The sequence below is a fragment of the Pelmatolapia mariae genome, linkage group LG20 (genome assembly GCF_036321145.2).
Source record: "Pelmatolapia mariae isolate MD_Pm_ZW linkage group LG20, Pm_UMD_F_2, whole genome shotgun sequence".
NCBI classification, from domain to species: Eukaryota; Metazoa; Chordata; class Actinopteri; order Cichliformes; family Cichlidae; genus Pelmatolapia; species Pelmatolapia mariae.
The window spans coordinates 26,775,248-26,800,673 of NC_086244.1; the positions used below are offsets into that span (position 1 = coordinate 26,775,248).

Consider the following 25,426-nt stretch of genomic DNA (forward strand, 5'->3'; position numbering starts at 1 on the left):
CAAAGTTTGTGACTTTTTTGGTAACTTTCTTTGATGGGTATGACATCAGACAGGCTGACCTTTTTCCTTTTTCTTACTATAATAAAAAAAAGTCTTCCCTTCATATGCAACTAGTAAAAGCCAGACTTTAGAAAAACACATGTCCTGCACAACCAGTCAAAATGTGAGACACTGTCTAAAGATATGTGTGCGTTTGTATGTGGGGGGGGGGGGGGGGGGGGGGGGTAAAAATGCTGTGCAGTCCCACATAAAGAGGGACAGTAAGTGATTATAATGTAGCCTGCTTGATAAATATGCATTTATTTATTTATTTTACTTCTTATTTTGTCCAGAAGGTGGCGCTGTCTCTGCATGTTTGCTGTCGGATTGTTTTCTTCATGTGTGACGAGTCCGGAATAAGGAAGGACAAAATTCATTTGGCGATCTTTGCTCTAAACAAAGTGAGAGCACACTTTCAACCTGAATGCAAAGCAGAAACAGACGTTTTCCTCACTCTCACGGCGTAAGTTACCGCGTTGCTAGCTTTGTTTCTTCAGTTTTGACGACATTCCGTGTCGTGGATTTCCTGCCTTGCAGTGCTAGCTAACTGCTATATTTTGACAGAGCCTTGCTGGTGATCCTTCAGTCGTCGTGCCAGTTGTTTTGCCTTCGGGGAAATGCCGTGTGGTTGGGGAAGATCCTGGATGTTTGCTGCAGCCGCAGTGGTGACCGTGTTTCTGCTGGATGTTGTCGTTTTTGCTCGAGCTAAGGTAAAAGACCTGCTGATACACAGAGGATCTGTGTTTGTGGGTTAAATGTCATCAAGTATTGCTTCGTTTATGGGAAGATGTTCAGTAAACTGTGCTCAGTTTTATTCAGTGAAATATAAAGATTGTATAGTTAAATAACGAAATGTAAAATAATAGTCCAAGGGCGATATTGTCAGCACAATTATGCAATTACATCTACTTAAACAATACCTGTTTATGTTAGTCTTACATTAGTTTATCTAAATAATGATTATCTTGATTAAAGTTTTTGTCAGAATTTTCCCAAGTGCTTTTTTAACTAAACAACATAGCATTTCTAAACATAAGAATTTTCTTTAGAGACTATAAGTCAGTTTTATTTGCGCACAGAAAAACATTATTAGAGTAAATATTATTAACCCTCTGAAAGATTTCAAAGACTCTGGAAAGAAAACTCGTGAGAGATGTGTCTAAATTCCCCTGAACCACTGCCAGGACCCTCGTGAATTTCTTAGCCAAGTTGGGAATTGTAGTCTTAAAGAAGACAATCAACTAGAAGTAGGAATACACTGCGAGGTTGCAGACTAAGACAAACTCCAGTTCTGCAGAAGAGACGCCGTCAAAGCAGACTGAAGTATGCCAAGGTCAACCTGGAGAATGTGTGTGCATAGAAAGTGAGTCCTTTGGTCAGATGAGACAAAAGGCAAAAGGTGTATAACTCACTGCGAATCCCATTAAGGTAGAAGGTATCATAAAAGATGGATATGTGAAGTGTTTGAAAGAAAACATCAAGCAGTCAGCAGCAAAACTGGGTCTGGGTTATGCTTTATTTTTCAACACGATAATCACCCAAAACATACATCACTCCTGTGACGAGCTGCCTCCAAAAGACCATCGAATTTGGAGGCGTTTGAGAATTTGTCCTGGGATCACTCAGGAGGTGTGTGTGAGACTCGTTGGAAACTGCAAAAGTATAGTATCGTAGGCTAATAATTTTGGCTCTGGTAGTTTTTGGCTAATGTGAAATAATTTTGTTTCTGTGCCCAAATTAAAATTATGTAAGCATCCAAAAAGAAAAGCTGTGTTTTTAAACTTCTTGCACTGTTAAACTTTGTCTTTTGGAGCATTTAAAGCACTTAAATGCTCCAAAAGATAAAGTTTTCATAGAGGATCTCATAATTTTGTCCTCATCTGTGTGTTTGTGCCATTTGACTTAGAATAACTGGAGTATATGTCAGAGTGTTTGTTTGTATAACTGCTTGTGTTAATAACAGAGAGACGTCTCAAGTGGTGCTGTAGGGGGAAGATGGGCTGAATTTGGGGCCACTTTTACAAAAGTTCCTTAATTCTTGCAGAGCTTTGAGGATGTCCGCTGCAAATGCATCTGCCCGCCCTACAGAAACATTACCGGTCACATCTATAACAGAAATTTCTCCCAGAAAGATTGGTAAGAAAAATATTTTTATTTAGACTTTCATGGATTTTTAAAGAAAAGGCATTACTCTTTCACTGTGCTAGTGTTTTTAGGGGTTTTCTTTCTCTTAGCTCAGTAGAAATGACAAACGTTTTCATGTTTTTCACAGCAACTGCCTGCATGTAGTGGAGCCCATGCCTGTTCCTGGCCATGATGTGGAAGCCTACTGTCTGCTTTGTGAGTGCAAGTATGAAGAACGAAGCAGCAACACAATTAAGGTACAACTGACTTTCTCTTGGATATGACGACATATCTTCCTCAGCTTTTATTCCCAAGCACAGCGGGTTCATTGTGATTGTTTGTCATATAAGATGAGTCGTTGAAAATATTGCAAAGCCTTTCTAGTTTATTGTTTTGTTTTGGGGTTTTTTGTTTGTTTGTTTTTAAAGAAAAGTGTTGTAAGAATAGTTTGCAAAGCTTATATGTTGGATTCATTGAGTTACTCTTGCTAAATATCACAGGTGACCATCATCATTTACCTGTCAGTCGTGGGTGCCTTGCTGCTCTACATGCTCTTCCTGCTACTGGTTGATCCTCTTATCCGCAAGCATGACCCGTACACCCAGCCGCTGCACAATGAGGAAGACTCTGAGGTAACCATTCAAAAAGACAGCATCCAAGCACACTCCAGTGTATTTATTTGGTTTCTGTGGAGTTTAAAGTTCTTGATTTCAAACCGTCTCTGGTTTGTGTTCAGGAGATGCGTCCGCAGGCAGAGAGCAGCAGCCAGGCCAGAGGAAACACGGTGCTGGAGCGGGTTGAGGGAGCACAGCAGCGCTGGAAAAAGCAGGTTCAGGAGCAGCGCAAAACGGTCTTTGACCGCCACAAGTTGTTAAGTTAAACCTTAAGGCTGACCTTAACACCAAGTTTAGAGTACGTAACCTTCCTGGGCCGTTTGCTACTACACCAGTGGCACTATCACAAAACCTCTTTGTCATTGCTGTGCACCGCATCTGCCGAATTAATATTTAAACATGACACATCTAACACGACAATGTTTAAACTTGGTTTATTTACTAGATGTAAAAACCTGAGATGGGCAAAGCTGCAGTTTAAAGAAAACTGATGCTTGAAGCGCTCCTGATGACCTAATGTCATCTCAGCAAATCTCAGCATTTTCAGCAAATCGCACATCAGTGCAGCTTTGAATGTCTTAATAAAATAATAACTTTTCCCATTTTGCACTGGCTGTCAAAGGCATTTCAGCTTATTGTGTGTTAATATTTATAATTGTTTTTCCTTCAAGCATAATTTATGATGTGATCTCAGATAGAATAAGCTAAGTTAATTAGGACTACTCTGTCTATAGAGTTGCAATGCTGTTGCTATTTTTTTGGCACTAATTATTTATTGGTATTTAAATCTGGATGAATTTAATGTATGATTGTTGATTTGGACTTTGTATATTCACATCTGAGCAGCGCCCCACTCTGTGCCTTTTCTCTCTTTGTGTGGGAGATCGTGTTTCTCCTAACTTTACAGCTTTCTAAAAATAACAGATGGAAAGGTCAACTAAGAAATTTCACCCATTGTTAACTAGTGCTTGCATTCGTATTAATTTTATTTTTACATTTTCTGACTGAACCCAGCACCACAGCCATGTGTGGTTTTTTTTTTGTTTGTTTGTTTGTTTTTTTGTTGTTTTTTCTGCAGCACAATTTGACGTAACACTCTTTTCATGCAAAGAGAGAAAAAGAAAAGGAGGCATTTAGCAGAGTTTTAAAGGGACTCTCAGAAAAATCACAGGAGAATGCCCTAAACCACTAAAGTGGATGATAATGTGGTTCAGTGTGGCAGAATCCAGATGCTTCGTGGCTTTGAAAGGGCTTTGTGTGCATCATTATCTGTCAGTGAATTCCTGCTCGCATCCTATTACTGAAGCTCCCAGTTGGGAAATTATTAGTACAGCAAAAACAGGCACACTGGTTTGCATTACTGTGCCTCATACACAGTATGAACTACTGAAGTTTATTGGTTTCTAATTGATTTTTTTAATTGATTTTTGATTAGTTGATTTGTAATTATAGTTTAATATCCCTTCTGTCAATGTATTATATGCATCTCTGGCCTAAGTGTGCTATAGAACCATATGTTTAGCTTGATGTGAAATAATAAAGGAAAATTCCTCAAAAAAAAAAAGGTTTTGGAATTTCTTTCTCCTTCAGTTACTTTTCTCCCTTCAGATTTGCTGTTCCTGTTAATGGCGCTAGAGGGCGACAAAGTACACAGTAAGTGCGCGTTCTTCTTGCACTGGTCTGTGGTGCTTGAAGATTGCTCACATGTTGAGTGGTTTTCAGCTGCTGGGAAAACAGTCACCTGTGGCATGTTTAAGATCGTGTTGCCAGTTTGAAAAGGTGTTTTGAAATGTGTAACTACAAACGTCCTGGTTTGGGAATTACACGTTTTAAAACAGCACTGCTTCTATTCAATTCAATTCAATTCAATTTTATTTATATAGCGCCAAATCACAACAAAAGTCGCCTCAAGGCGCTTTATATTGTACAGTAGATAGCACAATAATAAATACAGAGAAAAACCCAACAATCATATCATATGACCCCCTATGAGCAAGCACTTTGGCGACAGTGGGAAGGAAAAACTCCCTTTTAACAGGAAGAAACCTCCGGCAGAACCAGGCTCAGGGAGGGGCGGCCATCTGCTGCGACCGGTTGGGGTGAAAGAAGGAAAACAGGATGAAAGACATGCTGTGGAAGAGAGACAGAGATTAATAACAGATATGATTCGATGCAGAGAGGTCTATTAACACATAGTGAGTGAGAAGGTGACTGGAAAGGAAAAACTCAATGCATCATGGGAATCCCCGGCAGCCTACGTCTATTGCAGCATAACTAAGGGAGGATTCAGGGTCACCTGGTCCAGCCCTAACTATATGCTTTAGCAAAAAGGAAAGTTTTAAGCCTAATCTTAAAAGTAGAGATAGTGTCTGTCTCCTGAATCCAAACTGGAAGCTGGTTCCACAGAAGAGGGGCCTGAAAACTGAAGGCTCTCCCTCCCATTCTACTTTTAAATACTCTAGGAACAACAAGTAAGCCTGCAGAGCGAGAGCGAAGTGCTCTAATAGGGTGATATGGTACTACAAGGTCATTAAGATAAGATGGGGCCTGATTATTTAAGACCTTGTATGTGAGGAGCAGGATTTTGAATTCAATTCTGGATTTAACAGGAAGCCAATGAAGGGAAGCCAAAACAGGAGAAATATGCTCTCTCTTTCTAGTCCCTGTCAGGACTCTTGCTGCAGCATTTTGGATTAACTGAAGACTTTTCAGGGAGTTTTTAGGACATCCTGATAATAATGAGTTACAGTAGTCCAGCCTGGAAGTAATGAAGGCATGAACTAGTTTTTCAGCATCACTCTGAGACAGGATATTTCTAATTTTAGAGATGTTGCGCAAATGGAAGAAAGCAGTCTTACATATTTGTTTAATATGTGCCTTGAAGGACATGTCCTGGTCAAAAATGACTCCAAGGTTCCTCACAGCATTACTGGAGGCCAAGGTAATGCCATCCAGAGTAAGGATCTGCTTAGATACCATATTTCTAAGATTTTCAGGGCCGAGTACAATAACCTCAGTTTTATCTGAATTAAGAAGCAGGAAGTTAGCGGCCATCCAGGTCTTTATGTCTTTAAGACATTCCTGCAGTTTAACTAATTGGTGTGTGTTACCTGGCTTCATGGATAGATAGAGCTGCGTATCATCTGCATAGCAGTGAAAATTTATGCTATGTCTTCTAATGATGCTACCTAGGGGAAGCATGTATAATGTAAATAGAATTGGTCCTAGCACTGAACCCTGTGGAACTCCATAATTAACCTCAGCATGTGAAGAAGACTCTCCATTTACTTGAACAAATTGGAGTCTATTAGATAGATATGATACAAACCACTGCAGTGCAGTACCTGTAATACCTACAGCATGTTCTAATCGCTCTAATAGGATATTATGGTCGACAGTATCAAACGCTGCACTGAGGTCTAGCAGGACAAGCACAGAGATGAGTCCACTGTCAGAGGCCATAAGAAGATCATTTGTAACCTTCACTAAAGCTGTTTCTGTGCTGTGATGAGCTCTGAAACCTGACTGAAACTCTTCAAATAAGCCATTCCTCTGCAGATGATCTGTTAGCTGTTTGACAACTACTCTTTCAAGGATTTTTGATATGAAAGGAAGGTTGGAGATTGGCCTATAATTAGCTAAGACAGCTGGGTCTAGAGATTGCTTTTTAAGTAAGGGTTTAACTACAGCCACCTTGAAGGCCTGTGGTACATAGCCAATTATTAGAGATAGATTGATCATATTTAAGATTGAAGAATTAATTAATGGCAGGACTTCTTTGAGCAGTTTTGTAGGAATGGGGTCTAAAAGACACGTTGATGGTTTGGAGGAAGTAATTATTGAAGTTAACTCAGAAAGATCGATTGGAGAAAAAGAGTCTAACTTAACATCAATGGTACTAAAAGTAGCTGTAGATAATATTACATCTGTGGGATGATTATTGGTAATTTTTTCTCTAATGATAAAAATTTTATTTCTGAAGAAGTTCATGAAGTCATTACTAGTTAACGTTAAAGGGATGGTTGGCTCAGTAGAGCTCTGACTTTTTGTCAGCCTGGCTACAGTGCTGAAGAGAAACCTGGGGTTGTTCTTATTTTCTTCAATCAGTGACGAATAGTAAGATGTTCTGGCTTTGCGGAGGGCTTTCTTATAAAGCAGCAAACTATTTCTCCAGGCTAAATGATGATCCTCTAAATTTGTGACACGCCATTTCCTCTCCAGCTTACGAGTTATCTGCTTTAGGCTACGTGTTTGAGAATTATACCACGGAGTCAGGTACTTCTGATTTGAGACCTTAGTTTTCACTGGAGCTACAGTATCCAGAGTCGTACGTAGTGAGGAGGTAAAATTATTAACAAGATAATCGACCTCTGTTGGAGTAGCGTTCAGATAGCTGCCCTGCTCTATGTTGGTACAGGGCATTGAAGATGATAACAGTGGGTGGATTATATTCTTAAACTTAGTTACAGCACTATCAGAAAGACATCTAGTTTGATAAAGTCTACTCTCCACTGCTGTGTAATCAATTATTGTAAATGTAAATGTTATCAGGAAATGATCAGACAGCAGAGGGTTTTCAGGAAACACTGTTAAATGTTCAGTTTCTATGCCATATGTTAAAACAAGATCTAGAGTGTGATTAAAGTGGTGGGTGGGTTCTTTTACATTTTGAGAGAAGCCAATTGAGTCTAATAACAGATTAAATGCAATTTTGAGGCTGTCATTTTTAGCATCTACATGGATGTTAAAATCACCCACAATAATTATTTTATCTGAGCTGAGCACTAAATCAGATAAAAAGTCTGAGAAATCAGAGAGAAACTCTGTGTAAGGCCCAGGTGGACGATAGATGATAACAAGTAAGACTGGTTTCTGAGTCTACCGACTGTTTTAAGGGTTGGTGATAAGTCGGTTGGTTGACTTTCATTTAAATTGTTTTGTTATGAACATTAACACTAAATAATTTGGTCACAGTGAATGTTACCGAGTGTTGAGTCCATCATTCAGTGTTGAATATTATTCTGATGAAGTTTTGCAGTTTTCTTTTTAGCTATATCACAAACACCAAACCCTGATTTATTGTTTACACGCACCACACAATCAATGAACTGTCTGTAACGCACCATAATGGGCTGAAACGTGAAGATTTTATTGTTTAATGTGAGGCGCTTACAGCGGTTAGGGTGTACTTACAGATACCTATTGTTCATTATTCCTTTAAATACCAGCCTTCAGTTATTATTTAGAAATGCATAAAGCTGCATTATAGTGTTTTTTTGTTTTTTAATGATTACATGTCTGTGTACTACTTATGAATCCTAAATAAGAGGTTGACATTAAAGTAAAACACACACACATATATATAGACACATACACAAACAAAATCACACAAAGACACACAGTCCCCCCCCCCCTCACTCTACCCTTATAATCATCCCCAAGCATGGCCTGCTGGTGGTTCATAATCTAAATTTAAACTATACCAAGGCCAACTGCTCCTCCAGTCACTCTGGGCTCCTGCTATTTTTCCTGGACGTGGTGGGCTTATTCTGTCAGAGGCCCTCAGCCAGGCAGAGAGGCCTGTGGCTCTGCCCGGGTGAGACCGACAAAGGAGCAAGGAGGAGGAGAAGAAAGAGGGTGCCAGGGGGAGCCTGAGGAGGATCTGCTTTCACAAAGGGGAGACATACTGGACCTGAGTTTGGGATTTTACAATAAACGTTAACTTTCACAGGAATTTGGAGCGTGTCTAAGGTGAAGGCATCAAGATGGCGTCGAACACAGAAGCGGCCAAGCCGATCATCATGAATGAAGAGGAGCTGAAGAGGAAGCAGAGGGAGAAGCTTAAGAAACTACAGGCCACTGGAGGAAACCCTCGACCTGCGAGATCTCTCTTCCTGTTCAACCTCAAAAATCCCTTCCGCAAGGCCTGCATCAACATAGTGGAGTGGAAGTATCCTTTAGATCTTTCAGTCATTACACACACGCCTCAGACAACTGTGTGTATTTTAAAGGCGATTTCTGTTTAAATATTTCTTTGAAATTCAAGGATATCAAGGCATTATACATGGCATTATATAGTCAGCGCAGCATGGAGCCCCTTTTAAAAATACTGACAGCAGGGCAGGGAATTAATAGCCTTGTTCACCTGTGGTCAGCATGCTCAAGCCAGGTCTCTTCCAAATGTGTGATGAGATGATCCCTGAAGTGTTAAGACTTTTGTAATGTTTCTGATCTGTATCAAAGTCAAGTTTGCAGCCTTTGGAGTTTCACCTGCTGTTAATCTGAGATCACCTGACAAAAGCATCAGGTAAAAAACAATTAACAAGGTAGTCTCATTCAACTCGCTCCTTTTTTTTTTTTTTAAACGTCCAATTAGTCATTTCAGCGTCCAAGTAGGAGAAGATGAAAGAGCTCAACGCGGGCTTTTGATAGCTCTTGTGGCCCCTGTAGGGAATTTTCTGCTTTTAGCCTCATGTCCATTCCTGGATCCAGACTGGAATGAGTTGATCATACCAATCCAGTGATAGGAACCTCTTGTTCACAGCGTTTAAACGCAGATACACAGACTTTGAGTTTAACAGTGACCGCATTTTAAAACGTGATGATGTGTAAAGATCTGTTCTATTTGACATTTCATTCTGGTATGTTGGACCACGTCATAAGTCATTCCACCGCCACAGTTTAATCACATTGGTATGTGGTTTGGTAACACAGGGCTTAGGTGCTGTATACAGAGCCAAATTATGGAAAATTACTAAAAGTCTGAAGGCCAAAAACAAAACTGTCCTCATACATGGATCACAAAATTTAAAGAGCCACTTTTTTCTTTATTTCTTTCCTGGTTAACAGTCTGTGTTCAAATGGTTTGGTCATATTCTTGGGCTCTGCAGCTGTCCCATGGCATCACACTGAGACATGATGCTGACCTGGCAGGGGAATTCTCACAGAGAGCCCCCTATGGGTGAGAATGAAGCAGCGCAGCAGGCAAGATTACATTAAAGTGGAACACGTTGCTGGCTACCCAGGGGGGGCTGTTTCAGGGATGATGTTTCAGGCAGCATTTAAAGGCACTAGTCAGTGCCTGCAGAGCTGATGCAGAGCTGGATTCCTTACACTGAATCACAAACGTAAAATAACTTAGTCAGATAAATAAACTGACCTTTTTATTCTTGTGAAAGTTTAAGTCACCCTCCCACTCTCACCCATTAACGTCGTAAGATACTAAACATAAGACAATAGACCTTTGTGGATATTTGGGGGGGCAAAATGGGATTTTTGTTGCTGTTTGTTGTTGTCATGATCCTGAGCATCCTCTTCCAGAACCTTTGAGATCATCATCTTATTGACCATTTTTGCAAACTGTATCGCTTTGGCTGTGTTCCTGCCCATGCCTGAAGAAGACACCAACAACACCAACTTAAATTTGGTAAATAAACATTGAGCCTTTTTTTTGTTGCATGTCACATGACTGTATGAGAAGCCACTGCGGTGAATGATGACTATACCGATATTTCATTTTCATAATATTCATAATACATAAAAGAATTGAAACACTAAATTAATCTCATGTTTTTTGGGTTCATGAAGGCTCAGTTTTACCATCACTAGTAGATGACTGTGCAGCTCTGATCAGCAAGTGAGTGTAGTAATATTAATTTACTACAGCTTTGAATCAGTGACAAGCTGTGGGATGCCAAACGCCATTTGAATGTGTCCAGAAACAACTCGGTTCTTTATTTGGAGCCCCATCTGTGTCTGCAGAGGAACGAGTCATCGAGTGTCTCGTTCTGAAGTAGTGTAAAAAAGCTGGTGGCAGGTGGACGATGCTGATGTGTATACAGAAAAATATTATGTTTCAGCTTCATAGGTGTGTGTTTTAAAGCTGTGAAACTGTTGGTAGTGTATTACAGGTCACAGACTATTCAACCCAAAGATAAACAAGGTGCGCATGTGAGCAAAAATATATCTGATCTTGCACCGTGCATACATTTGGCCAGTGCTTATTGGATGTGTCCTATTGACACCAATGTTATGATAAATAGATCACTTTTTCTTAGAGGTTTGGCATTTAGCACAAATGTCAGCCATCGGTTACTTTCCTACATTAAGTCAATAATACTCCACACATATCTCTGGGTTAAAGTTCATGTCAGTCTTTGTGATTTATAGCCATTTTACTTTTATTAGGAACCCAAATCTCACCTGATCTCTTCATTGGCCCTCTTCCTAAATCCTCCTTAGTTCTTACGGTGCCATTCCTCAGAGGTGAAAATGTAAGAAGAGATGGACCAACCCCCTCTTTTACTGTTAGAAGTAGGTCAGCCTAAGTGCAGTCACTCCTCTGATGCAGGTGATACAGGAGAATCCGCCAATGTTGCCTCGTGTAACCACAGCCACGTATTCCAATAATATGATAGCTTGTAATGTTGATGCGCAGTAGCCTAGCAGGGCAGCTTTCCTTGGTGAATTCGTTTTACTTGGGGTAAAACTGAGTAAAAGTATATAAATGTGTGTACACTTGTTAATGGATGCAGGGTCGGTGATTAGGTGTGTGGGGACCAGTGTTTGCTGGTTCAGCTAGAGATTATTGAGCTGATTTAGGGAAAGGGAAATAAACTGCATGTCAGTTACAGTACATACCTCAAATGAATTCTCTATTTCTGATTGTTAGGACTGGAAGTAGGACTGAATTCCTACTGGATTCTTGAAACTTTATCATACTGTTGTCATATTAAGAGCCTTTTGTTCTACAACATTTATATTCAGATCCATATATAACCACGTCTAGTCTGACGAAAAATCCCTGTTCTGTGTTCCTGCCCTGTGTCAACACTGATAATAAAAGCACAGAGATGGGGACAATTTGCAGATGATGCTTTCATTCAGCCACTCACATTTTATCTGTCTCCTGCAAACAGTCTGCTTCATCTTTGTCTGACACATCTCACTTGCTACATCGTGTCAAAATGTTTCATCATTCACTCTGCGGGCAATGGGCCGTCCCTCTGTTCAACCTTCTGGAGGTTATGTTTAATCTGCATCAGAATGAACAAACTGGAAACAAAAGATAATGAGCTGCTACAATGCCAGCAACAGTTTTGCTGATCTTTTTTATGCTGTTCTTCCTAGCATATGTTTCACAAGTCTGCCCAAGAAGAGAAAAAATTAAGCCTTTGCTGACCTCCAGTGGCTTAACTCATCTTTCTGTACTTGTGTGCTGCTCAGACAGCATCAAAACCAAGTTCTTCCTTCACATGTCATGTTGCTCTTTAAAATATTTAATCAATCATTTAATACTTTATTAGAGAATATTATGTGAGAGTGAAAGTTTTTTGAAAGTGTTCTCATTTTGTTCCCGTTGCTGCAGGAAAGTCTGGAGTATATCTTCCTGGTCATCTTCACGTTGGAGTGCTTCTTGAAGATAGTAGCGTATGGGTTTGTGTTCCATGAAGGGGCCTATTTACGAAACTGCTGGAACATATTGGACTTTGTCATCGTCTTCATGGGGTAAGAGGATGTCTTAGCTGCAGGTAGACAGCTTATTTGTTAAGAATGTAATATATATCAAAACTGAAATATAATTTGATATACATAAACAATGTACCGGCTATGGCACTTACGGCTGTCTCATCTTTTCCTGCAGTCTCTTTACCTTATTTATGGATACCGTAAACATGGTGTCAGGTGTGCCAAAGGAGAAGGGTGGGGGGTTTGATATGAAAGCACTGAGAGCTTTCAGAGTACTGCGGCCTCTACGCCTCGTTTCTGGAGTCCCCAGTAAGAACCAATCCACACATGCTACAGAGAGATGCTGATTCTAGATTATACACCTTAAATTCATCTGATACACTGAACATTATAGTGTATGGGCATGTATTATGAGTCTGTAACAGTACCAAGTTCTTATGGCTTCTGTAACACACTGGGTTTATTTGTTCACTTGCAGGCCTGCAGGTGGTAATGAACTCCATCCTTAAAGCGATGCTGCCTCTTCTACACATTGCTCTGCTGGTCTTCTTACTGGTCACTATCTATGCCATCATGGGGCTGGAGCTCTTTAAGTGCAAAATGCATAAGACCTGCTATTACAAAGGCACAAGTATGTTTAAAAGAACACTGAGTGAGACATACTTACACCTGAGTCTTTACATTAAGCTGTTAAACTTGCCCCACAGATATCTATGCCACAGCAGAGGGCGAACTGCCTGCCCCCTGTGCTCAGGCTGGTAATGGACGCCGCTGCATCATTAATGGCACGGAATGTCGGCCCGGCTGGGAAGGTCCCAACAACGGGATCACCCACTTTGATAACATTGGCTTTGCCATGCTGACAGTATACCAGTGTATCACCATGGAAAGCTGGACCAAAGTGCTCTACTGGGTCAGTGGCTGAATATTGTCTCAAATTCAGTGTGCTGTTTACAGCCAAATAAAATTCACTGATTTTGACTGACACCCTGGATTTTAGGTGAATGATGCCATAGGGAATGAATGGCCCTGGCTCTATTTTGTTCCTCTAATTCTGCTGGGCTCTTTCTTCGTGCTCAATCTGGTCCTGGGTGTGCTCAGCGGGTAAGATTATCCTGCTTCTGTAAATCTAACATTTTCACGTGACCAGAGAAATAATAGAATAACATCTGTTTTGCTGTTCCACACAGAGAGTTTACCAAAGAGCGGGAAAAGGCCAGGTCACGTGGAGAGTTCCAGAAGTTACGAGAGCGTCAGCAACTAGATGAGGACCTCCACGGCTACATGGAGTGGATCACTCACGCTGAAGTCCTGGATGCTGATAGAGAAGGAAAAGGTGCGCTCTAGAAAAAAAAAAAAAAAAAACCTCTGAACATTTGTCAACAAAGAAAATCTCGGATTACAGCTGCTATTTTCATATCAGGACTCCTGCCTTTGTCCAGTGGAGATTCAGACACAGACAGTCTGTATGACCTGGAGGGCAAGAGTCGAATAATTTATTACTAGTGAGTTTCCCACTGTGAAAATTTCTAAATGCTGGCATTCAATATGAAACAGTAAGTTAGAGTTGTTTTTGTGCTTAGCCGCCTGGCTCGGCGTTGGAACCGTTTCTTCCGGATGAAGTGCCTGGTGTACGTGAAAACCAGGGCGTTTTATTGGGTGGTGATGTTCCTGGTCTTCCTCAACACTCTGACCATAGCCACAGAGTACCACCACCAGTCTGAAAGCCTGACTTCCTTTCAAGGTTGATAATTTACATATATATTTTAATAAACAATAGTTTTGCGTATATTCCATTTACTTATTCATTTGTCCATCTCTTCCATCATCTCAACAGATGTGGCTAGCCGTGTGCTGCTGGTGCTGTTTGTCATTGAGATGTTTGTGAAGATGTATGCTCTGGGACCCAGGGCATATTTCATGTCTCTATTTAACCGTTTTGACTTCTTTGTGGTACTATGTGGTATCCTGGAGATGATCATGCTGTCTGCAGGTGCTGTGGCTCCCCTGGGTTTCTCTGTACTCAGGTGTATCCGCCTGCTGAGGATCCTCAAAGTCACAAAGTAAGCCAAGATCACGTAAAATATCCCCGTAATATCAGTATAAGCTATTATAGCGTAACCCGTTGCCATTTACCACCTCTCGTTTGTGTTTCAGGTACTGGAAGTCACTCAGTAATCTTGTGGCCTCTCTCCTTAACTCCGTTCGCTCCATTGCCTCGCTCCTTCTTCTTCTTTTCCTCTTCATTGTCATTTTCTCACTCCTGGGCATGCAGGTTTTTGGAGGGAAATTTAACTTCTCTGACCACAGAGCCAGGCGCAGCAACTTTGACAACTTCCCTCAGGCCTTGATCAGTGTGTTTCAGGTGAGACCAGGCAAAGCTCAAATCTCAGAGGCAGTACAATTTCAAGCATAATTTTAAAGATAAAAAGCATTTTATGATAGTCTGACTTTATTTGATATTGAAGAAGAGGTCAAAGATCCAAAGTAATGTGATATTTGGAATCCCCACATATCATTCCCTATATGCCTCAGATGTAATGACTGATTTGAGTTGTTAAAACAGATTCTTGCAATCAGTAGTTTAAATGAAGCTCATTTAACATTTCATTTCCAGTCCTATCCATTCATACATAACAATAATTCATCATTTTTCTGCTTTTTAAACTCTTAACCGTTTCTCAGATCCTCACAGGAGAGGACTGGACATCCATCATGTACAATGGAATCATGGCCTATGGAGGGCCTGTCATTCCTGGCATCCTGGTCTCCATCTACTTCATTATTCTCTTTGTCTGTGGAAACTGTATCCTTCTCATACACTCACACTATTATTTTGTTTTTGTTTTTTTTAAACTATGCATGGAGATAATGTTAACATTCATGGTTCATTTCTTTTCCTGAGCTCTTTGCTAAACAGATATCCTCCTCAACGTCTTCCTCGCTATCGCCGTCGACAACCTCGCAGAGGCTGAGAGTTTGACTTCAGCTCAGAAAGAAAAGGCAGAGGAGAAGTTGAGGAAGAAGCTACTAAGGTGAAAGGGGAAAAAAAGCAAAACCAAAGGTTTAAGCCAGCTGAGATAATCTGCTCGATCTAATTATTTTCCTTCTTGCCGTACAGGGCGAAAATGCCTGAGAAGACTGATGAGGAGAGAGAGAGGATAGCTAAGAAACTGGCTGAGCAGAGGGCCAAGATAGAAGGCATGCCCACCACAGCCAAGGTTACTTCTTTACTCTTGAAATTTATTTAATTTTGCAGCATAAGCATCTAGAAGAAATTTACATTCTTGTTTTTCTTTTCTTTTTTTAGCTTAAAATCGATGAATTTGAGTCTAATGTCAATGAAGTGAAAGATCCATTTCCACCTGCTGATTTCCCAGGTAATGCAAGAAAATAATTTTGAACCTTTCCCAGTGGTGTAATTGTAGCAGAAGGAGGTCACTAACTGCAAGAATTTGTGTTTCTTGCACCAGCTGTTTATCAAGGCTGCTGTCTTGGCTGTGTTACAGTATAAGTATAGTAACCTGTCATCACAGTTAGACTCAGCTAATTCCCTGTGTTGTGTTTATAGCACACTCCCCTAGTACCTACAATATGAAGCCTACAGCATCATTACGGGTCTTTGCTTCAGGCTTTCATTTGAATACCTCCAGTAATCTGAGCCTTTTTATCTATTGTAGGTGATGATGAGGAGGAAGAGCCTGAAATCCCTATCAGCCCCCGGCCCCGACCAATGGCGGATCTGCAGCTGAAGGAAGAAGCAGTTCCGTTACCTGAAGCTAGCTCCTTTTTCATTTTTGGCCCTCAGAACAAGTAGGAAACAGACCATCATCCAGCTCAACACCAACCTGAAAACGATATCATATCATAATAAATGTTGCAAACATTTACCTGTGCCTGTGTGTTTTTACAATCTAGGTTCCGTAAATTATGCTACAAGATCATCAATGCTTCATCCTTCACCAACTTAATCCTCCTCTTCATCCTGCTCTCCTCCATCTCATTAGCAGCTGAGGACCCCATTGATCCCAAGTCCTACAGAAACCAGGTAACAGCCAGGTGTAGGTGATCGAACTGAACAATTTCTGTTGGATGAAGGCAAAATGTGACTGTTTTTTCTGTGTGCTTCTTTCAGATCTTGGCCTATGCTGATATTGTCTTCACATCTGTGTTCACCATTGAGATTGTACTGAAGGTAGATTTAACAGTGTAACAGTAGTAAAGAGCATTGTTGATGGATCCAGCTCTAATGTCATGCTATATTACATTATTAATTAACCAGCTAGTTTGTTATAATTTTTCTGAGACTGAAGTTTAGAGGAGTCTTCTTGTTGTACTGAAGGTCAACCACTTAAAAAGAGTCTCTGTTCAACTGTTCTCTGTTTATTTCACTGACAGATGACAGTGTATGGAGCGTTCATGCACAAAGGCTCGTTCTGTCGTAACTCTTTCAATATTCTGGATCTGATTGTGGTCGGAGTGTCTCTTCTGTCTATGGGAATGGAGTGAGTTTTCATGATAAGATGCTCAAGTTAAATGAAAAGATCACCATTGTTATTTTTTGCTTAAATTATACTAGTTTCTTAGATATGAATTTCAAGGCTGCTTTCTGCCATGTGTTCTTGTTGTGCGCAGATCCAGTGCCATCTCTGTCGTGAAGATTCTCAGGGTGTTGAGGGTGCTGAGGCCTCTCAGAGCTATCAACAGAGCCAAAGGATTAAAGGTAAAACACATGCACAGTTTGCTTGAGAGCTGTGAGCCTGAGTGAGAGTGCTCAGAGAGACTCTTTAAAAGTAAAAGTCAAATAAGTGGAAAGTTGCCTGATACCCATAAAAACTGCCGTATTAAGTTTAGCAACTACAATTGTAAAAACGTTAGGGCTTGGCAGCTTTTTTTTAAGTGAGCCACATTGACTTATCCTTCTGAGACTCTCAGTACTCATATGGGGACAATACATTTTGATTTTTCATACTTCATTAACTAATCATAAGTAGCAGGGGAAAATCAAAATGCATCCCAAACAAGAGCTAGATAAGTTAAGCAGAACACAGTGCAGGTTACAATGAAAACATTGCTAACATAAAAGAAAAATCCACCCAAATGCTATACCTTTTCAACTAAATTTACCTTACCAATGGTTTAAATGCAACGCTGCATTGGTATCTGAAAAAACACAGTGCAAAATTGAGTGCATTGAAATTGAGTTAAGACCCACTCCATTCAGTCCCCTTCATTTCATTGTATAAGGCCACCTCCCATTGGGTTTGGGGAGATAATTTTCCTTTTCTTTGTAGGCCATATTAAGACAGTTTCCTGGCTTTGGGGTCATATTTTCCCCAGGTGTGAGTTAGGTAGTTTTGTCTAGTGGTCCAACCTTCACCTGCAAAGTAACTAGTAATTTTCTCTAAAGGGAATCAATAAATGTAAGAGAATATAAGGGTAAAGTAAAAGAAAATGACCGGATATTTTCAGATAGATATGGATTTTAAGTGATCAATTAACATCATGTCTTTCACTTGTATGTCTAGAATTCTCCTCAGTGTTTATTGGATTTTGTTTGTCTTATATGACAGCATGTGGTCCAGTGCGTATTTGTGGCCATCAAAACAATTGGTAACATCGTCCTGGTCACCCTGCTGCTGAATTTCATGTTTGCCTGCATAGGAGTCCAACTCTTTAAGGTAATTTTTAAATTCTGAACTAAAGCTGGGTGGCCTAAGATACCATAGAGGCGATAAGTCAAAACTACTCTAGTAAATATAACTGCTGAATTGTGTCACTTCCTTTCAGGGTAAATTCTACAGCTGCACAGATGTGTCCAAAGTGACTGAGGAGGAATGCCAGTAAGGAAACAAACATTCATCACATCGCAGATTTCATTCCACCATCAGTATATTTCAACTAATGTTCCTTGTGTCTGCTCTCAGGGGATTCTACTTGAAGCATATGGAGAATTCCCTGCAAGACACAGTAGTGGCTAAGAGAGAATGGCTCAATAATGACTTTAACTTTGACAATGTGCTCAATGGAATTCTGGCTCTGTTCACCGTTTCCACATTTGAGGGCTGGCCAAAGTAAGCACAGAATCTGTTTTGGTTTAATCAGCTGCATTTGTAATAAGCTTATTTATTTGACTGAGTGAGGAGTTAGGTGGAAAGTGACACACGAGTATTTCCATTGACTGGAAATACTGTAAGTCATTCATTTGACCATATCCCAGTTCACTGATTTATTCATTTTTCATCTGCATTTGTTTGCAGACTCTTATACAGAGCCATAGATTCAGCTGAAGAAGACATGGGTCCAGTCTTCAACAACCGTGTCGACGTGTCCATCTTCTTCATTATCTACATCATCATCATAGCCTTCTTCATGATGAACATCTTTGTGGGCTTTGTCATAGTCACCTTCCAGGAGCAGGGTGAGCAGGAGTATAAGAACTGTGAGCTGGACAAGAACCAGGTACACTGAGATGAGGCCAAGGACAGTACTACTGGTAGTCTAATTATTCAAAATAAAAACATGTTGCAACTCTTTTTTTTTTTCCTTTAATGTGTCTGTTGTCTGTTCGATGTCTCTTCAGCGCCAGTGCGTGCAGTATGCTCTGAAGGCTCGTCCTCTGAAGTGCTACATACCCAAAAACCCGTACCAGTACAGGGTCTGGTACATTGTCACCTCCTGCTACTTTGAGTACCTCATGTTCTTTCTGATTATGCTGAACACTTTGTGTCTTGGGATGCAGGTATGTACATTTTGTTGCCTAATATATATTAATGGTCCTCATAGAAAATACTAAATGTCATTACTGAGTATCTTCAGTCTAGGACCAAGATGAATCTGAGAGATCCTGATTTATATGCTTTAGCAGAACGTCTCTGGCTCCTTGCAGGAGCTGATGACACTGACAGGCATTTTTCTGAGCAGATGTATGGGGGGGGGGGTCCTGTTTGTGCTTCTGTCACCCTTTATTATGTCACATGTTTTATGCTCTAAATAACTATAGGCCTAACAAAGAGGCTTCTGCACCTAATGATACCCACAGACTCTGAATAAACTTTTACACATTTGCCTTTTTCTGCATTTGACAAAACAAACAATACACAAAATAATCATGACTTGAGCCAAATACTTGAACTAAGGTGTAAAATTAAGTTAAAAAAAAATATAAAAGTCCCAAACATAAAATTAACATTGAGGTCATGTCATCATGCATGAATCTTTACTGATTATTCATAGATAATTGCACCAACAACATGTACACTGCAGTACACAGCTTGTGCACAGACACCTCTGCAGGATACCCACCTCAGTTTCCTTTTAGGTTAAACATAGCTACTTTGATAGCGTGCATTAGAGAAAAAAATATTTTCCCCTAGCAAACACAGGAGCTCGTCAGTGGCTGTGTCCATTATTTATAATGGAGTCTGTTGTTAAGTACGGCCCTTGGAAATTCAAATATGAACTGAGAGGTTCCAGACTATTTTTAATAGTTTGTCTGGTACACAAAAAATAACAGTATTTTGTGTACTCATCCCAAACCATGAGGGTTGTTTACGTGAGCATTCCCTATAACTCTTTGACAATTCATCACACCATGATGTGCATGTGAGGTGCTTGTTAATATATATAAAAAAAGGTTAGCGCAGAAATGTATAGCGCAGACCTAATTATAAAAATGTCAGTGTGGGCCTAATTTATGTGTTGTAAATGTAATCTTATTTGAGTAGTTTAGGCATAAGTCCTATTACTAAATAGTTGACTGTTTAGTAATAGGACTGATAAATGTGGATTTGTATTTGGTTAGTGCTAAAATATTTAGATATATTTATTTTCTTCCCTCTTTAAAACAGCACTGTAATCAGTCGGACCACGTCACAAAGCTGTCAGACATTCTCAACTTAATCTTCACGGTGCTCTTCACTGTGGAGATGATTCTTAAGCTCATGGCCTTCAAAGCACGGGTAAACGCTCTAACGATTATTGTCTGGATTCTTATCCACCCACTCCCACTGCCTAATGTGTCAGTATGCTTCACCTGTCTGTGTAGGGTTACTTTGGAGACCCGTGGAATGTGTTTGACTTCATTATTGTTATTGGTAGCGTTGTTGACGTCATCCTGAGTGAAGTCGATGTGAGTACCTATAAGATTTACGTGCATACATATTTTATATCAGTATTAAAGAACACCATTATGAAGTGAAACTGCTTTGTTTGCTATATTAAGAAATTTTTAGGCAATAGTGCAATATGATTTAGAATGACCACATGTATTTATTTAGTAATCTTACCCAGAAGCATATAATTGTGGCCCAACAGCTGATTGGCACCAGGAGAACTAGTTCACAGGACATGGTCAGTACTGTTGTCGTCCTTTCACACCTCATCCCATCCATCTCCCCGTCCTCGGTGCCTTGTGCAGCCTGGGATGCATTTCCATCACAAAAACCACCATCTGACGTCTCGTGCGAGCACTTAAAAAGAGCACAATATCAAATAAGAATTCAGTCTTATTTTATGTGTTAATGCTATTCGTGCTGCTCAGTGTTTCCTCTTGGTGATCACAGTTTTTATTTTTCAGTCATGGCTGCACTGCAATGCCATACTTTTTCCAGCCACGAGCACAAGCTTGCAGCAGTTTCACTTTTGTTGAATCAAAGCCCATATTTCACCTGTTCCTCACCATCAATCCCTATGCCACCCATGCACCTCACTACTCATCTGTCTATCCTCTACAGAGTGCCCTGGCCGATAGTGGAGGACTGTACTGTCTCCATGGCTGTGTAAATATCTGATCTGCACTGCTGCATGAGCTCTGCTGTGTGAGCACGCCACTAAAGTATAGCACTAATGTAACAGACCGTGTGTTGCTTAACCTTCTGGTAAAACCTTTCTGTTTACACTGTCTGCGTCATCTTACATAGCGAATATAAAACAAATCTCAAGGGCCTGGCAATATTATGTTGCAGTATGGCTCATACTGATTTTTATACGGCTATGTCTCAAGACTATGTACTATATTGGTAGGAAGTATTAATCATTGCTTGACTGCAAAAACAAAGTTAATATGTCCAAAATAAAGCGTGTGTAGCTTGTCTACTTTGCATGAGTTACAAGCGGCTTTGATCTGAAAGCTTTGTAACTCATCAAAAGTGGAAAATGACTCTAATATTAACCCTATTTTGAAGTCATATTTTAATAATATTTAACATTATATTAAATGCAACACATACCGCTGCAACCTCTCACTTCTTCGTCTGCTTTGTTCAGGAGACGAATCCAATGCAAGTAATTGCGGTAAGCCTTAACTCTTCAGACATTTAAAACCAGTCATGTTTTTGTTTTCTACTTGAGGTTTCATTTCATGAAATTCCTTCTTTGTGTCCAAAGGCCTCTGAAAATGCCTCTGTTTCCATCACTTTCTTCCGACTCTTCCGTGTTATGCGTCTGGTCAAACTGCTGAACCGTTCGGAGGGCATCCGTAACCTGCTGTGGACCTTCATCAAATCTTTCCAGGTCATCATTGAAATCGTTGTCGTCGTGATTTTTTTATTTCAAATTTCCATTGGGCTTCCCAGTGATGACTTTTTAATAATGTCATTGTTTTCTGCCTACAGGCTCTGCCTCATGTAGCTCTGCTCATCGTGATGCTCTTCTTTATCTACTCTGTCGTTGGGATGCAGGTACAGAATTAAAACTGCAAAAAAAATGTCACTGCTTACACTTTGCTATTTTTTGTTATTGATGATTGACACTGAATTTTAAATGGCATTGTTTCAACCTTTAGATCTTTGGAAAGATAGCATTAGTGGATGGTACCCAAATCAACCGCAACAACAACTTCCAGACATTCCCTCAGGCTGTTCTGATGTTATTCCGGTGAGACCAAGTTCTGGACTTCAAATGTGTTTTGAACACAAAACATCATTTCATTGTTTGGTTTATGTTTACATATCCAGATGTGCCACTGGAGAGGGTTGGCAAGAGGTCATGATGGCGTCAATGTATGGAAAAAAGTGTGACCCCAAGTCTGACTTCCTGCCAGGAGAAGAGTACACCTGTGGGTCCAATTTTGCTGTCTTTTACTTCCTCAGCTTCTACTGTCTCTGTGCCTTCTTGGTGAGAATTCAACATTTTTCTTTATCTATTATATATAGTCATATTATAGGGATGATATATGAAAATATAGAAATGCTCAAACCACTGTGCATTTAACCACCTGTCTTTCATTGCCTATTCTAGATCCTCAACTTGTTCGTAGCTGTTATTATGGACAATTTTGACTATCTGACCCGTGATTGGTCTCTGCTTGGTCCACACCATCTGGATGAGTTTAAAAAGATCTGGGCTGAATATGATCCCGAAGCTACGTGAGTGTGAAATCTCATTTCTTAACTCATTTATTTTCAAATAACCCTTGGGATGCTGTTTAATTGGGTATTACTCGCGATGTTTCTCTGATCTAACAGGGGGAGAATCAAACATCTGGATGTGGTGACGCTGCTGCGAAGTATTCAGCCTCCTCTGGGCTTTGGCAAATTCTGTCCTCACCGGGCTGCATGCAAGGTACAGAAAGGCATAAAGTAACACTGTGTGGTGCTTGCAAGTATGCAGGAGCCCATATTAAAGTTTTCCTGCTTTTTGTAGCGCTTGGTCGGTATGAACATGCCTCTCAACAGTGATGGCACGGTCACCTTTAATGCTACCCTTTTCGCGCTGGTCAGGACTGCACTCAAAATTAAAACAGAAGGTACGGTGTACCCAGACTTGTACATGTTTTATACAACATACATGTTTCCTTTAACCTCATCTGCTACTACTGCAACAAGGCTCCGTTATCTTGAATCGTTCCAAACAGGTAACTTTGAGCAGGCCAATGAGGAGCTGAGAGCCATTATAAAGAAGATCTGGAAGCGCACCAGCATGAAACTGCTAGACCAGGTCATTCCTCCTATTGGAGGTGAGGCAGTAGTATATGTCATGTTTCACATTTACAAAATAATCCAGCGTCTCTGAACACAGAGCGCACTGTGATTATGTTATGTCTGGTTATAGATGATGAGGTGACTGTGGGGAAATTCTACGCCACCTTCCTTTTGCAAGACCATTTGCGCAAGTTCATCAAGCGTCAAGAGGAGTATTACGGCTACCGTCCAACTAAGAAGAGTGCCTCAGGTCCAGAGATCCAGGTGAGCTGGGGTTTTCCTTTTCCATTTTTGCAGTTCAGCTTACAGTGCAAGTAAATGTACTCTATACTGTATATCAGCAGTACTCAGCTTTATCTCACGGTGATATGTTCCACTGTCCTTCATTCCTCTGTCCTTCATTTATCCACATTCTCCATGTTTTTCTAGGCAGGGCTGAGGAGTATAGAGGAAGAAGCAGCTCCAGAAATGCACAGAGCCATTTCAGGAGACCTGCAGAATGAAGAAGAGATGGAAAGAGCCATGGAGGAGGCAGGAGAAGAGGCCATTTATCAGGTGCAACAGTGTCGGCAACAATACGGTGCATTTGTATTCCCATTCTGCAGCACCTTTGTTATGGCCTCCTTTATTTGTTTTATTAATAAAAAAATCTTTAGTGGATGGAGACTCTTTTTTTTGCTTTCCATTCATTAGAAACCTTTCCGAAAACTTGAAAAGCAGTCAGTTGACATCAACTTAAATATAAATGCAAATACACAACATTTCGTTAAACCTCCCTTTATGTTGTTGCGTACTATTTCATTATTAATATGTATCTTGCTTTGTATTTGCAGCGTTCACACCACCTGTTTGGCAACCGGGTGGAGTCGTTCTCCACTGAGCCGGCTAACACTCAGTCCCAACAGGTGACCAACATGCGGCCACTCAGTTTCGCTGAAAGCCAGCCCGAGTCCCCACCAAGCTCAGCCTCAGCCTTGGTGTCTGGTACAGAGTTTTTCCCCACAGCTCCACCAAAGAGCAATACTAACAACAACGCCTTTGCAGAGTGAGTACCAAAGTGCTCTCCTGATCAGTATGATGGCATTCCAGTGCCGTTATGAGTGATCATTTTTGTTCCCTCTCAGATTTTCATTTGAAAGAGAAGGGACTCCGGATGAGTTTTACAATCCTTGTGAGGATGAGGAGGCAGGTATGGCACAAGCAACAAGAGATGATATGCTGCATATGTTAAATCGAAACCACAGAAGAAGTCCAATCAAAGTTGAAGGTCTTTGATAAGACTTTTTAATGTGGCCATGGAAAATTCTGGACGGATAATAACTCCAAATTAATAAACTGAGACATGAGCCATAGGAATGCTTCGTAATTGCTTATTTATATATTCATTAATGTATTTATTTTACCTCTTTTAGCCAGCAGACATGCCTGGAACTTCACAGTGAGAACAGGCAGAACACAGGTAATATTTTATTGAAGGTTGACTCATCCAACAACAGATTATGCAGGCGATATATGAATACTTACCTTCTCTATGCAGTTCCCTTATGACCCTAACTATGGTGACAGTCAGAGTCAGAGTTCACACACTGCAGCCGACCACCTCGTCCAAGAGGTAGGTGTCAAAGTGGCTGATCAGGTCTTCTTTTCTACTCTAATTAATTGCCACGTCTAACATCTGCTGTCAGGTTTGTCAGAGATGGGTTAAGTTAAAGCTAGTTCTGGACTGAATTAACCTGTACAATAACTGAAAGTATTGTATAATTTAACATAACACAATGGTTATTAATACACTAAAAATAATACTGTACGCGAGCACAAACCTGAATGTTGTTGTTTCTTTAGGCTCTAGAGAAGGGTGGACTGGTCTCCCTGGCCAGGGACCCGGGCTTCGTCTCATTAACAAAGAAAGAGATGGCTGAAGCCATGCACATCTCAGTATCTGACATGGAGGGTGTGGCTCAGGGCATCCTCAAAGAACGCTCCAGCAGCATGACCCCCGTTAAAAAGAAGCGTCCCATCCCTGTCCCTTCTCCTGCCCCAGCGGCGGCAACAGTGGTAACAGGCCGGCCAGATCCAGCTGTGAGGAGAAAGAAACGTCCAATTCCCACGGTTCCCTCCGCACAGGGACCGTCTGAAACCGACTCCGGAGTGTAGGGACTGTCACCTGGATTTTACATGGTTATCATGACAGTTTTGTATTTTGAACACTAGTGTGTGACTCCAACTCACATCACTTTACCAAGCTTGTTGCTTCTTTGA

The 25,426-nt window shown here is 40.6% G+C and overlaps 2 protein-coding genes across 2 annotated transcripts; both read left to right on the forward strand.

Annotated features, from left to right (window-relative positions):
* Nucleotides 1-364: 364 nt before the first annotated feature.
* Nucleotides 365-4,314, forward strand: tmem9 (transmembrane protein 9). Its single transcript, XM_063463885.1, has 6 exons — nucleotides 365-502; nucleotides 604-749; nucleotides 2,084-2,175; nucleotides 2,312-2,420; nucleotides 2,664-2,795; nucleotides 2,900-4,314. Exons 2-6 carry the CDS (start codon nucleotides 657-659, stop codon nucleotides 3,041-3,043), a joined length of 570 nt encoding a protein of 189 aa, XP_063319955.1. The 5' UTR covers nucleotides 365-502; nucleotides 604-656; the 3' UTR covers nucleotides 3,044-4,314.
* Nucleotides 4,315-8,542: 4,228 nt separating this feature from the next.
* On the forward strand, nucleotides 8,543-25,321 carry LOC134618762 (dihydropyridine-sensitive L-type skeletal muscle calcium channel subunit alpha-1-like). Its single transcript, XM_063464318.1, has 46 exons — nucleotides 8,543-8,727; nucleotides 10,098-10,203; nucleotides 12,145-12,284; nucleotides 12,421-12,554; nucleotides 12,724-12,876; nucleotides 12,953-13,158; nucleotides 13,246-13,349; nucleotides 13,436-13,581; nucleotides 13,669-13,750; nucleotides 13,829-13,989; nucleotides 14,083-14,308; nucleotides 14,403-14,610; nucleotides 14,931-15,051; nucleotides 15,166-15,280; nucleotides 15,367-15,466; nucleotides 15,556-15,625; nucleotides 15,926-16,058; nucleotides 16,164-16,293; nucleotides 16,381-16,440; nucleotides 16,644-16,750; nucleotides 16,881-16,968; nucleotides 17,819-17,926; nucleotides 18,036-18,088; nucleotides 18,173-18,319; nucleotides 18,506-18,707; nucleotides 18,829-18,987; nucleotides 20,096-20,206; nucleotides 20,293-20,376; nucleotides 20,981-21,025; nucleotides 21,102-21,104; nucleotides 21,513-21,539; nucleotides 21,633-21,758; nucleotides 21,860-21,925; nucleotides 22,030-22,121; nucleotides 22,202-22,361; nucleotides 22,485-22,612; nucleotides 22,712-22,808; nucleotides 22,890-22,992; nucleotides 23,101-23,202; nucleotides 23,298-23,431; nucleotides 23,597-23,722; nucleotides 24,001-24,212; nucleotides 24,292-24,356; nucleotides 24,580-24,626; nucleotides 24,705-24,779; nucleotides 25,010-25,321. The coding sequence occupies exons 1-46, from the start codon at nucleotides 8,543-8,545 to the stop codon at nucleotides 25,319-25,321; spliced, it is 5,559 nt and encodes a 1,852-aa protein (XP_063320388.1).
* Nucleotides 25,322-25,426: the final 105 nt, after the last annotated feature.

What these genes read in the sequence shown, in the direction of transcription:
- tmem9 (XM_063463885.1), top strand. Translation starts at nt 657, where the DNA reads ATGCCGTGTGGTTGGGGAAGATCCTGGATGTTTGCTGCAGCCGCAGTG. An exon ending in AATTTCTCCCAGAAAGATTG is followed by an intron (nt 2,176 to 2,311) that starts GTAAGAAAAATA and finishes TGTTTTTCACAG; the next exon opens with CAACTGCCTGCATGTAGTGG. An exon ending in GAAGCAGCAACACAATTAAG is followed by an intron (nt 2,421 to 2,663) that starts GTACAACTGACT and finishes TAAATATCACAG; the next exon opens with GTGACCATCATCATTTACCT.
- LOC134618762 (XM_063464318.1), top strand. Translation starts at nt 8,543, where the DNA reads ATGGCGTCGAACACAGAAGCGGCCAAGCCGATCATCATGAATGAAGAG. An exon ending in CTTCTGTCTATGGGAATGGA is followed by an intron (nt 16,751 to 16,880) that starts GTGAGTTTTCAT and finishes TGTTGTGCGCAG; the next exon opens with ATCCAGTGCCATCTCTGTCG. An exon ending in TCATGGCCTTCAAAGCACGG is followed by an intron (nt 20,207 to 20,292) that starts GTAAACGCTCTA and finishes CTGTCTGTGTAG; the next exon opens with GGTTACTTTGGAGACCCGTG.